Source organism: Crinia signifera, chromosome 9 (assembly GCF_055691185.1).
Source record: "Crinia signifera chromosome 9, ASM5569118v1, whole genome shotgun sequence".
NCBI classification, from domain to species: Eukaryota; Metazoa; Chordata; class Amphibia; order Anura; family Myobatrachidae; genus Crinia; species Crinia signifera.
Genome location: NC_139225.1, coordinates 73185540 through 73199375, shown reverse-complemented (window position 1 = coordinate 73199375; position 13836 = coordinate 73185540). Strand labels below are relative to the sequence as shown.

At 42.1% G+C, this 13836-nt stretch overlaps 1 protein-coding gene across 1 annotated transcript; it reads right to left on the bottom strand.

Moving 5' to 3' along the window:
- Positions 1-1010: 1010 nt before the first annotated feature.
- On the bottom strand, positions 1011-10625 carry LOC146035653 (uncharacterized). Its single transcript, XM_083159231.1, has 9 exons — positions 10323-10625; positions 10104-10217; positions 7853-9535; positions 6657-6756; positions 6180-6328; positions 5958-6070; positions 5172-5261; positions 4494-4616; positions 1011-1481 (listed from the first exon to the last, which is right to left on the bottom strand). Exons 1-9 carry the CDS (start codon positions 10387-10389, stop codon positions 1293-1295), a joined length of 2628 nt encoding a protein of 875 aa, XP_083015357.1. The 5' UTR covers positions 10390-10625; the 3' UTR covers positions 1011-1292.
- Between the last annotated feature and the right edge of the window lie 3211 nt (positions 10626-13836).

Sequence of the window (13836 nt, the reverse complement as noted above, 5' to 3'; positions counted from 1 at the left end):
CTGCTACTGCCAACCGGGCGGAGGAGCGATGTAGGTGCCGGGCGGAGGGGGGAAGGAGGCGCCGAGCGGGTGATAGCATACGGCCGGCTTTTTAAAAGTGAAGGAGGCGGCAGCAGCGAGGGGGGCGTCATTAGGAGGTGCCTGTGCACCCCTGGCACCCCCCGTGCGCACGCCTATGTATATATATATATATATATATATATATATATATATATACACATATATATATATATATAGCCAGGAGGCTCCGCACTCACATCCAAATGTCAGGACCATACGAGGGGTGCACAGTAAAGGGTCATCCAATCCGGATAGCCAATTATATTCCAAGTGCTTAATAAAAAGCGAGGGCACTCATCATAGCAGCAGAAGTCAGCCAATTTTAATAGTCAAACATGATAGTCGACGTTTCGACCCACATGGGGCCTTTGTCAAGACAAACAGGATAAATCCAAAGGTACACCAGAAGTTACTTTGTCTCTTCAGGTGTACCTTTGGATTTGGAATATATATATATATATATATTGTTGAGTGCCGGGTGGTTGCTGTATATATATAAAAAGCTTTATTTCCCTCTTCCGGGTGTGTGAAATCCTGTGACGCTATATATATATATATATATATATATATATATATATATATATATATATATATATACACATACACACACATATCCGTAGTGTAGGGTTCACTTACAAGATTTAAAATACATTTTTATGTATGTACTCAGCACATAGATGCAAATACAACAGATGTAGGTCCTTTGTGACATCGGATCTGTTCCTAGTTATCACTTATGAATTACGTTCTATAAACTCATTGTTTGGATCTTTATGGTTGCAACTTCTCCATCTGTCCTACTTCTCAGCTTATAACTGTCATTTTACAGGCTGTGGGCAGTATCCAGTTGGCAGTATCCAACTAGCCCCAATAAGTCAGCACATGCCATGGCTTATCAGGTCTTATTCCACCTGACCAGAAAACAGGAACCCAGGGCTGCAGCCATTAAAAATACACAGGTTCAACGTAATAATTATTTTTGTTTTTTCAGATCTGAAATTTAAATATTCTTTTAGTTGAACTTCAGTGTTACAAAATGTGTAGAGCCCCCGTGGAATAATTATTATTAAACAAAAAGAACACAAATATAAAAAAAACATAATTTAATTGGTTTTCTTTTTTACAAAAAATAAATAATTATTTACAAATACAGTATCTGAGGAACATGTGTCATTCCACCGGAAACAGCATACATTCATATAAACAATATGTACTCGGTATATGTAGCGCTCTCAGTCTTCTTCCATTGTAAATCCATTATTATCATATGATTGGGTGTTTGGCTTCGGTTCAGGTTCAGCCTGGGAGTCACTTATCTCTTCTGTGAGGTCTTCTGTGAGGTCTTCTATGGAACCAATGTAGGCCTCATTGAGGTGGCCCTGTTTGTGCTTCTGCTGTACTTGGTGTAATATCTGTAACACCTGACATAAGATCACAGTTACATAACATTACTACAACTCAGTCACAGCATCAACAAAGGCAACACTGTCACTGCTACAGTCTACTGTTTACTTATAGAATGTAATATCCCAATACATTCGTTTTTTTATTCATAGGGGGAGATGTAGCAAATCTTCTTTAAAGCTAACATTGTATAGAATGTCTTATAGTCATAGGGGTCATCTGTAATACCCCTTTTACACCAGCCCTTATAACCTGGTTTTTTTTTGCACGGGAGCATAAAAAAAAAACCTGGGTTTGCAGGCGGTGTAAATGTCTGACCCAGGTCGTGAGACCCGGGATATCAACACTGAAAATGTTCCCGGTATTAACTTGATGCAACCCAGGACCCACTAACTCGATGCTCTCATCTCCCAGCACCGGCTCAGCCTACAGTGACGTCACCCACTGGCATTATGCCAGTTAGGGATGCCAGTGTAAAAGGGTGTCGCACCCGGGTTGAAGCCAGGTTTTCGGTGTAAAAGGGGTATTAGTGTGGCATGCATGCACAGAGCATTCTGTCCACAGCTGTGTCTCTAAGGGAGATAGAATAAGGAGGGGGGGTATTGGAGTAGATTGCGCTGCTGTTTTTAAACAATTGAATAAGACAATAAACACACTGGTGGGTGGCATAAGATGAATGAATGATGGACACACTGTTTATATTAAATTATTTTATATGAAAAATAGAAAAAAATAACAAGGCATTTACAGACATAAAATTAATAAAACAATTTCATAATTAGGTGTAGTTATATATATAAACAATAAACCAATTGGTGGTATCCGATTGGATATAAAAGATCGTTGGCAGCAGACACTTAATAGTTCACTACGCTATAATCAATTTGTGAAATATTCACTTTTAGTAATAGAGAAGATGTCCAGGACTGAAAGTCTTTTTATGGACAGTAGCAACAGTGATAGTCAGAACACAGGTAATTTCACATATGCTCACCCTTCGATGTAGAGAATTAAGCTTGGAATTTCTCCAGCGCTCAGTTGTCAAGTTTCACTAATGTAAAGCTTTAAATGCTCCTCTCGGCATATACCGGTGTAGCCAGCCAATGGTTAGGTATAGATTGTACCTTCACTTGCCACGGCGGAAAAGGAGATATTGTATAGTGTGGATGTCCAGGTTCTCTTGTGCAGAGTGAGCGCACTTGGTGGAACAGCTGATGGCCGGCAGCGTGGGGGAATCCGCTGCACTTCAGCTGAAAGATGAGGCTGGAAAGCGATGGTGTGGCGGCAGGTAATTACCTGTGCTGGTGATGAAGCGGCTTGTCAGCGCCGCGAGCCTGCGGCTGGGAATGAAGCCGGCGTATAGCTGTAGACAGCCTGTAGCGTGTGCAGGCTGTGCAGGTAACGTTATCGCAGCTGGCGGGGTCCGGTGACAAGCGGGGACGCCGCACTGATGCCGGCCAGATGATAGAGATGCACGGCAATAGCGGGCTCCAGGGAGATGTTCACATCAACGTGAGGCGGCAATAGGCGGCAGCGTGTAAGGAGCTGCGCTTCTGTTTGTAGATTGACAAGTGTCTGCTTGCGTGGATCAAATGGGAATGACGTCAACGCGTTTCGTCCCCTTCAGTCAAGTGGGAACTTTTTCAAGACTTGAAAAAGTTCCCACTTGACTGAAGGGGACGAAACGCGTTGACGTCATTCCCATTTGATCCACGCAAGCAGACACTTGTCAATCTACAAACAGAAGCGCAGCTCCTTACACGCTGCCGCCTATTGCCGCCTCACGTTGATGTGAACATCTCCCTGGAGCCCGCTATTGCCGTGCATCTCTATCATCTGGCCGGCATCAGTGCGGCGTCCCCGCTTGTCACCGGACCCCGCCAGCTGCGATAACGTTACCTGCACAGCCTGCACACGCTACAGGCTGTCTACAGCTATACGCCGGCTTCATTCCCAGCCGCAGGCTCGCGGCGCTGACAAGCCGCTTCATCACCAGCACAGGTAATTACCTGCCGCCACACCATCGCTTTCCAGCCTCATCTTTCAGCTGAAGTGCAGCGGATTCCCCCACGCTGCCGGCCATCAGCTGTTCCACCAAGTGCGCTCACTCTGCACAAGAGAACCTGGACATCCACACTATACAATATCTCCTTTTCCGCCGTGGCAAGTGAAGGTACAATCTATACCTAACCATTGGCTGGCTACACCGGTATATGCCAAGAGGAGCATTTAAAGCTTTACATTAGTGAAACTTGACAACTGAGCGCTGGAGAAATTCCAAGCTTAATTCTCTACATCGAAGGGTGAGCATATGTGAAATTACCTGTGTTCTGACTATCACTGTTGCTACTGTCCATAAAAAGACTTTCAGTCCTGGACATCTTCTCTATTACTAAAAGTGAATATTTCACAAATTGATTATAGCGTAGTGAACTATTAAGTGTCTGCTGCCAACGATCTTTTATATCCAATCGGATACCACCAATTGGTTTATTGTTCATATATATAACTACACCTAATTATGAAATTGTTTTATTAATTTTATGTCTGTAAATGCCTTGTTATTTTTTTCTATTTTTCATATAAAATAATTTAATATAAACAGTGTGTCCATCATTCATTCATCTTATGCCACCCACCAGTGTGTTTATTGTCTTATTCAATTGTTTAAAAACAGCAGCGCAATCTACTCCAATACCCCCCCTCCTTATTCTTCTCTTTGTGTGAGTCGGGACAGACTCACAGGAGTATATGCTGCAGCTGTATTAACCTTAATTTATAAAACACACTAGAATTTTTTCTTGTATTGCCGAGCGCCGGGAAGTGTGTTTTAGGGTGTTCCCAGTTTTGGGTCTCCCTGCTACACACCCACCCCCCAGTTGTTTCTAAGGGAGATAGGCCTGCTTTTACAGAGACACAATGTTGCCTAAATGACATTACAAATGTAAATATTCATTCTAAAGAAGTATAATAAAACAAAGAAAACCCCACAACAATAAAAATAAATGGTTTTGTGGTTCAAGATTTACCTGTGATTTGGGGACAATGCCAACTCGAAAAAATGCAATGTTTCCAGTTTCCAGCTTTGTGCAGTCAACCACGGTAGAGGCAATATTCTCAGGGGACGCCCCATCACACAGAACTCCATCAACCTGCAATTATACATGCTTTTATCTTATGGAATTCGGTGGGGTAACAATTATTGCTGCAGGAGGTACAGCCCCTACAGCAGTGGTGTCAAACTCATGGCCCTCCAGCTGCTGTGGAACTACACATCCCAGCATGCCCTGCCTCAGATTTAGCAATACATTGTATAAAACCTGTGGCAGGGCATGCTGGAACTTGTAGTTCCACAACAGCTGGAGGGCCATGAGTGAGGGCCACCACTGCGCTACAGTATATCAGAGTAAAGTGGGTCTGGCAACAATGCTGCTCCTGGCAAGGCCCTTGCTCCTCGCCCTATGCCCCAGACTCTCCACTCCACTATTCAGTTTCACCCCTTATTTCCCGGCACTCTCCACAAAGACAGCTGCCCTGGTGCCCCGCCGAAGGGTTATTGGTAAGAAATAAATGCAGACTGGCACTCCGGGGTCTTTTAAACAAGCGTGTTGTCACAGCAATGAAACCAACGTTTCGGGGGTGGTCCCCCTTTTTCAAGGTGTACAGGTGATATATATTATGCGGATAGACATTTGTTTGTATTTTACCTTATCTCCCAACTTTGCATACACTTGGTTGTGATGAGTTGTGTCTGCTTCTCCGGATGGATTCGCTGATGTGACCGCAATGGGACCCACCTAAAAAATATATTATCAGTCAATCATAGAATATTGAATAAGCTGTATACTGTATACATACTTTCTACACAGTAATTATAATGTTTGTAATTATTTCAGGAACACATACTGTACTGGCCATTATTCTGGTTGACTCGCAAGGGTGCTGCATTCACAACCTTGAGAGTCCCCCAGACGCCGCCCGCCTCTCGCATTTCCACCTGCCCCATCCTCGCATGCTGGGTTCTTCCACGTGGCTGCGAATGGATGTTTAACATAAACACCCATTTAAAGGCTATGGGGAAACACCCACATCATTCGATGGTAGCCAACCATTGAATGATGTGGAAGGTGCACGCATATTTAAGGGATCACTGGTCACTTAGATATGCATGCACACTCGACAGGAATTGGGCGGGCAGCTGACACCGTCACCAGGCGATTTGCATGGGAATGTCCAGAGTTTTCATGAGAACGCCTATGAAATGCTGGGCATTCCCATCGGTGAATCCCCCTGCCTACCACACTAAGCCCCCTGCCTGCAGTCTTGGGTGCGTGCTCCTGGTGAACAGTCTGCGGTGGGCACGCACAAACAAAACATCGGACTTCCGTGCATACGCATGGAGGATCCAAACAAACCAAAATAACCCCCACTGTATAATAGGGCTGCATAGGAAACAGTGTACATGTATTACAGCAGCCATACAGTTCTCTTACCATATCAATTAAATGTGTAGTCACCGCACAGTCTGGGATCCGTATTGCGATGCTCTGAGGGGTGCCTATGTATTTTGCAGAGTCTCTGGCACCAAGCACATCCAGCCATGGACCTGTCAGGGGAATAGTTGTCATCATTATAATGTGTAGTAGAAGGGATTATACAGAAGACTGTAGATCACATTGCTGTCTATTGGAGATAACAGAGTGATAAGTGCTCACCTCTTGGGATCACCAAGCTGATGGATGAGGGCCAGGCTGCCTCCATGAAGTCCCATAACAGGGGACTAAACAAATGTTTTGCAGCTTTTAATTGATCTAGACTTGAAATCCATAATGACATTGGGCGGTCCTGAGCCTGACGTTTTGTCCTATGAACAGGAAGAAAAAGTACAGCATACATTAATCAATGTTAGAGGGTGAGTGTTTCTCTAGTGCAGAGGTTCTCAAACTCGGTCCTCAGGACCCCACACATTTTAAAAGATCCGCAAGTGGAGCTTATTATTTCACATGTGATTCTTTAAGGAGACCTGCAAAACATGCACTGTGTGGGGTCCTGAGGATCGAGTTTGAGAACCGGCGCTTTAGTGTACTCTATCAGCCACCTCTGATGCAAAATCTGTAGAATATCAGGAGGTGTTAATAGTAATTTATCAGTTATAGATAAAGTGACGCTCACACTGTACTATCGGCACTTACTTGTAGGCCTTCTCCACGGCATCTGGCTGGTTGCACGCTGCCACCAGGACATAAACAGTGTCTGTCGGAACACCACATATTCCGCCATTTTTCATAATCTCTGCAAAAGGTCACAGCAGGAAGTCCATAAATAAACCAGTGTATCACTGTATGTATATATAGCAAGTGCATGTAGACTGACAGCAGGACTTTATAGCTAATCAAAAAGGCTCTCCATCATTAATCATCACATAGCCTTAGTTCACGACTAGTGTAAAACAGAAAGGTAATATATGAAGAATATGGAATATATCAATCAAAACTGTGCAAAGGTATTGAACAAAAATATGTTGTAATTATAAATCTCTTAATAAAGAATATTTTACAAACTGGCATTACCCATGTTCCGTTTTATGTAAACCAGTTGTAATTTGTTCACTTATCTATTAATACATTTGCATGAACAATATTATGCATTACAGCATGTGACAGACTAAGGACTGTATTGTATATAACACATATAATGACACAGTAAATAAATACTATTCTGGTTAATGCTTTGGTTGATATTGTGAGCAAAAAGTAATCATTTTCTTTCGACAATTCATGACATACTGTACAGCAGGGGTGGCCAAACCGGTCCTCGAGATCTACCAACGTTCCACGTTTTCCAGGTTACCTAGCTGGTGCACAGCTGCAGTCATTACTAACTGTCACATTTTAAAACCTGCTGCATTCATTCCTACTATAGATCCACAGGCTGCCTGGAAAACAAGCACCGTTGGTAGATCTTGAGGACAGGTTTGGCCACCCCTGCTGTACAGTATGTGCCCAGGAAAATTTGGGAAATACTGAAGAATTTTATGGAAATGATAATTATTAATAACCCTGTGACAATGACCTGACAATACAATATAAACATAACATTCTAAGTCAGGGGTGGCCAAACCTGTCCCCGAGGTCTACTAGTGATCCACATTTCCCAGATCACCTAGCTGGTGCACAGCTGTAGTCATTACTAACTGTCACATTTCCCAGATCACCTAGCTGGTGCACAGCTGTAGTCTTTACTAACTGTCACATTTTCCAACATGCTGCATTCATTCCTATAGATCCACAGGTTGCCTGATATACATGAACTGTTGGTAAATCTTGAGGACAGGTTTGGCCACCCATGTTTTAAAATGTACAGAACACAATGGTAACTGTCTTCTTACCTGCAATCTGTCGCACAGAGCTGGTCCTTGTAGAGATCAGATGGGGGCATTTGGATGCCTTATTAGAAAAACCACTAATTTTGATAAAGGGGCTGCCAACTGGTATTTGGGGAGCCTCAAAGATGCCATTATATAGGGTGGCAAGAAATAAGTAGAAGGCAGCAATGCCAAAGATAATAGTGACAGCGATGTCATAGCCCAGAGGAAGAGCATTAAGAGAGTCTAGAAGGAAGCTGACCAGGATAAGCTGGAAGGTGAGAGAATACGCAAACCAGGCCTTAGATAGGAAAAGGGTGCTGAATACAATGAAACTGTTAAACAGAATAAAGCATATCATTCCTACTGCAGTGTTAAAGCCTCTGCTTGTGCTATAGATACCACTATAGCGGGATATTCCCCAAATAACCCACATTACTCCATACAGAATGAAAGCACTACTTTCCAGGGTCTTACCACGGGAGAACGCCACTGACCCACAAATGAGATTATACAGCCCTCCTGCAACAACGACCCATGGTAAGACAACTGTGGCCAAGGGTTCTCCCGAGCTTCCCGGCATTGTCATGGCAAAGGCAGCCAAAATGCTGCATGCATGAGCCAGGACTTCAGCATCAGCATACTTGGAATAGCCAAGGAAGGGCTCATGGATATTATTACCCTGATGGAGCCTGAAAACCTTATTTCTGGTGAACAGTTTCCTAATGATGCCCTCCCCAGTAGGGATACTTGCAGATGTCTGTGAATTGTATAGAGCGACCAGCACCATAATCGCAGAAGCAATGTATACTGCAATATTCACTCCCTGGGATCCTTCATGAAAAAAGCCATGTGGGTTACTGGCCAATGCTATACAATAGGCCACATAGAAGAGTAAGTACACTGACTGACCCAGACTCTGAATACTAGTAAAGATGGAGAGGACAGAAAATAGTATGGCAAACACTACCAGGAATGGGACCGGGTAACTTAGCTCCTTGGTGTTCAGGAACTGATAGAGCAATGAGTAGCCTTCCGCATATCTCAGAATGGAGAAAAATGCAAAATGTGTGGCATCTAGAATGTGATAATAGCGGTATGACAGGATGCATATAACGGTCTGGTACACAGCCGCTGTCCACAGCCACGCCACCTGGCCCACAAACAGAGTATTGGTTATTCCCAGGAGCCTGCAGCCAAATACACTAGAGGCTGCCATATTAAGGATCAGACAAGTGGCTGTAAGCTCTATATTACATGACCCCCTGGTGGCAGCTAGCTCCTTGTCTTTCATGCTGGACCTGTCTATACCAGGCAAAATAACTTTCTTCTTACTGAGGTTGCGGAGCGCTCGTCCTCCAATAAAGTATATCCCAACAACAGTCACTATGAGGTAATTACATGCTACGGCAGAGGAGCCTATTCTGCTGTCATAGAGTATAACAAGTTCATGAATATAGGAAAGAGAGAGTGCGACAGCCATCACAGCAAGGAGAATTTCCCTCTGAAGGATTCCTATAATACCAATAATAAGCAGCCCCAGGAAGAAGGACACCAGGCCCGGAACCATTGCGTTTTTCGTGTCAGAGATGCCAATGACATCATTTCCGATCAGTAGAAAATTGACTCCAGAGCTGCACCACATGGCTGACACTGTCCAGTAGAATGTGACCCACAGTGAGACATTTGATGGGATTTTCCTGATTCCTAAAGGAGAGAAAGGACACTTCAGAAATCACCCAAATGGATAGATTCACATGTTATCGCTGCATTGTAAAAGGGGTCCGCACTGTGCTGGAGAAACCCTATTATTATGTTGGTGGATCTCTTACTTAAATGTGCTGTGATGGGTATTGGTATAGCTGTATAGATAGATAGATAGATAGATGTATAGATAGATGGATAGATAGATAGATAGATAGATACATAGGGCCAGATGTATTAAGCTTCAAGAAGTGATAAAAAGTGATAAACAACCAGTCATCTGCTCATACCTGTGGGTCAAACCCAGCCTTAAACATAGCAGGTAGGAACTGATTGGCTGGCAGTTATCACTCTCCATTCTATAACTTATTGAAGCTTAATACATCTGGCCGAGATAGATAGAAATATGGCTAGATACAGTAGATAGATAGAAATATGGCTAGATACAGTAGATAGATAGATAAATAGATAAATCTGGCTAAATCTGGGTAAAGCCTCATCCCTGCTGTGGTCATATAAATTAGACATCATACAAAGAGTTTCTCCTAAAGTTCCAGAGTAAGAAACATACCTGAATACGCCAGTATCACTGCTAGGATAAGGAGCAGGACACCCAAGACTGAAGGGGGCACATGTGGAGCAGCTGCAGCTGCGCTGTAATGATGGATTGATAGAAGCAAACATCCTGGAACATATAGGGAAACCATTAGAGAGACATATAAACAATAGTGTATAACCTTCCCTGTCAGGGAGGGTGATTGCTGGCAAGGAAGGGAGTGATGTATCCTACCTGCACTGATAGCCAGGACCCCGACACTGAGATACAGCGACTCCGCTCTGCTGCTGGGCTCAGGCATAGCTGCAGCACTGCACACACCGTCTCTGAGTGACTGGAGGCTCTGCTGCGTGTCTTATACTGTACAGTGTCAGCCGTCCCTCCCACACACTCCCAGCTCACACCTCTCACTTACCCGGCACTGGCTGCTGGAAGAGATCTCTCTGCAGTGTCACAGGCAGGATTTACCAGCACAGAAATCCTGTATTATATATAAGTCATGATGGTAAATATGCAGTATTGCATGGCATGAAGTAGCACTGATATACAGCACTAATATTACTGCTGCTCAATTATGTACGTACAACTATGTACATAATGTTGTTTCTCCCCCCGCACCCACCCACACAAAAAAACAGCGGCACTCAGAGACTAGACATTTTCCAAAAGGTGTATCCTTAACATTTCAGTGTCCCATTTGCCATATGTATATATATATATATATATATATATATATATATATATGTGTGTATGTATATATATATATATATATATATATATATATATATATATATGTGTGTATATATATATATATATATATATATATACTGTATATATATATAGATATAAATATATATATAGATAGATGGATAGATAGATAGATAGATAAACTGGTTACAGTCTGGCACTCTTCCTATGTGGGTCACAGGTCCTGGCTGCCTTCTTGATTCATAGTATAAACAGCGTAAATGCAGATAATCAGCGGCACTCTTCGGGTTTTTAAAATGCTTTTAAATGGTGAATGAAAACCGACGTTTCGGGGCGCACACATGCCCCCTTTTCAAGACATGTATACCTTGAAAAAGGGGGTTGTGTGCACCCGAAACTTCGGTTTTATTTACTATTTAAAAACATTTTCAAAACCTGGAGTGCCGCTGTTTATCTTCATTTATGCTGTGTGTATATATATAAAATATATATATATATAAATAGATATATATAGATAGATAGATAGATAGATATATTTGACAAGTTTATAACAAGAAGACACAACAATAGCAATAGCAGGGGCAGCTGGTACAGGTCCTGCTACAGCCGGGAACAGGACTTTACTTTATACTTTTTACTTTATACGGATAAAAGTCCGGACATGGTTAAGAAAATTAAATCAATCTGGCAAATTGTCAACAGCGACCCAAAATTGAAGAGTGTAGAAGGAATGAGGTTGATGCCGAGTTATGTAAGAGGTCCAAACCTCAAGGACCTCCTCGTAAAGATGGACATAACAGGCCGTGGAGTAATTAAACCACAACACTTCCTTTCTAGAAAACCTGACTGTTTTAAATGTCTGGGATGTGCCACGTGCAACTATTTAGTGGCAGGGGACACATTTAGACATCCATTCTCAGAAAATGGCATATAAAATCAAATACGAGATATGTTGTATACTTGCTGTATTGTCTATGTGGACTACACTATGTGGGCAAGACAGCGAGGCAATTTAAAGAAAGAATGGCCCAACACAGAACGGCTATAAGGGCAGCACTAATAAGTGGCACCAGTGAGCAGGCGGTGGCATGGCATTTTGCAGCGGCAAAACACAGCATGGCCACTTTGAGGTACCGCATGGTAGATCACATACCGACTTCTCTCAGAGGGGGCGACAGGGGTAAACAATTATTATGCTTAGAAAACAAATGGATTAACAAATTAAATACTGTAAGTCCTCATGGGTTAAATGAGGCAGTATATTTTGGATGTTTCCTATAAAAACTTGTTAACACTAAGTAGAAAAATATTGATGCACTACAGAATAAAATATAGAGAATTATCATCTGATTAATTAAGTAATATAATAAGTAATATAGCGATTATGAGATGCAAATGATAGACAAATAGGAAAGTGATCATTTATATTTTCCATGTAATTCTTGATATAGATTTCTGAAGTATTTTTCACATTTTTTTCCACCGACTTTTTCATGTTAATGTTTAAAAATGGTTAATCACGATCACAGCACAGACATATAAATAATATTAACGATTACACATTTATAAAAGAAAATATTCTAAATAAGAGCTGGGCTTTATTAGATATGGCAGATATAAAAATAGTTTATTGCACCAAATGTATTGCTAGGAGAACAAATACACTAGCATGAGAGATTACTAAAGCACAGAGAGCCATCTGGTGGTCACTCTAACACATGACACAGATTGAGTATTTTAGCATGTAATATAACACAAAAGGAATGAATAGATGTTGAATATGATACGTATATTGCAAAAAAGAAGCACCATACTGTATTAATGCACATTTTATATGCTTTTATTGATGTAATTTATTGTTATGCAGGGTTACCGGTCTGTCATCATGCCCAAGTGGAAGGCGCAACATCACTTCCGGTTGATGAATCCGAAAGTTGAGTGGCGCTTGGACCAGAGGGTGGGTGGGAGAACGGGCAGCCTCTGACCAGGTAATGTGTACAGTATATAGCCCTCACTTTGTTTAACACCTACTGTGTATGTCCTGAAGACGGGCGAGCCCCGAAACGCAGTAGACCAGTGGTTCCCAACCCTGGTCCTCAAGTACCCCAAACAGTGCACGTTTTCCATTTCACCCAGCAGGTGCACTCATTATTCAGGCACCTTTGAAAAGATCCACAGGTGGAGCTAATTATAGCACTTGTGATTCTGTGTGGAGACCTGCAAAACATGCACTGTTGGGGGTACTTGAGGACCAGGGTTGGGAACCACTGCAGTAGACAACAGTAAAGCACCTTTTTGCACTTTAACAAGACCCGCAGTGACATCTTTATTTGGAGTGTGGATATATAGATATATAAATCTATAGAAATATAAATATATATATATATATATATATATATATATATATATATAACTATATATATTACACACTTGTAAGCTATAAGTAATACACAATTTACTAAGGTATAAAAGCTCACGTACACAGGGGTTTTAAAAGATGCATATAAATTTCACCAGCGTCCGAATGTGCATACACACAGGAATCCCGGTTTTAGCGTTTCACGTGGCCACAGCTACACAGCGATGTTTTCTCCGCAACACAGGACACAGACCAGCCGGTTCACCATCAGAATGGACAAGCCCTCTTATGCATCTTTTAAAACCCCTGTGTACGTGAGCTTTTATACCTTAGTAAATTGTGTATTACTTATTGCTTACAAGTGCGCCTCCTCCATTCTTTTTTACATTTGGATTTGGAGGTCGGAAAGAGCCTTCTGTGGGAGCTAAGGCAGCTCTACACCTGGGCAATATATATATATGCGATAGACTTCACTCTGATATACAGTGGACTGAGCGCACATCAGAGTATACGTTTGTATGATATATATATATATATTTGACAAGTTAATAACAAGAAGACACAACAATAACAATAGCAGCTGGTACATGTCCTGCTACAGCCGGGAACAGGACTTTACTGGTAAGGTGTGGGACATTGGCTGTTTAATAAGAGCACCGCTTGACAGAATAATTATTGTAT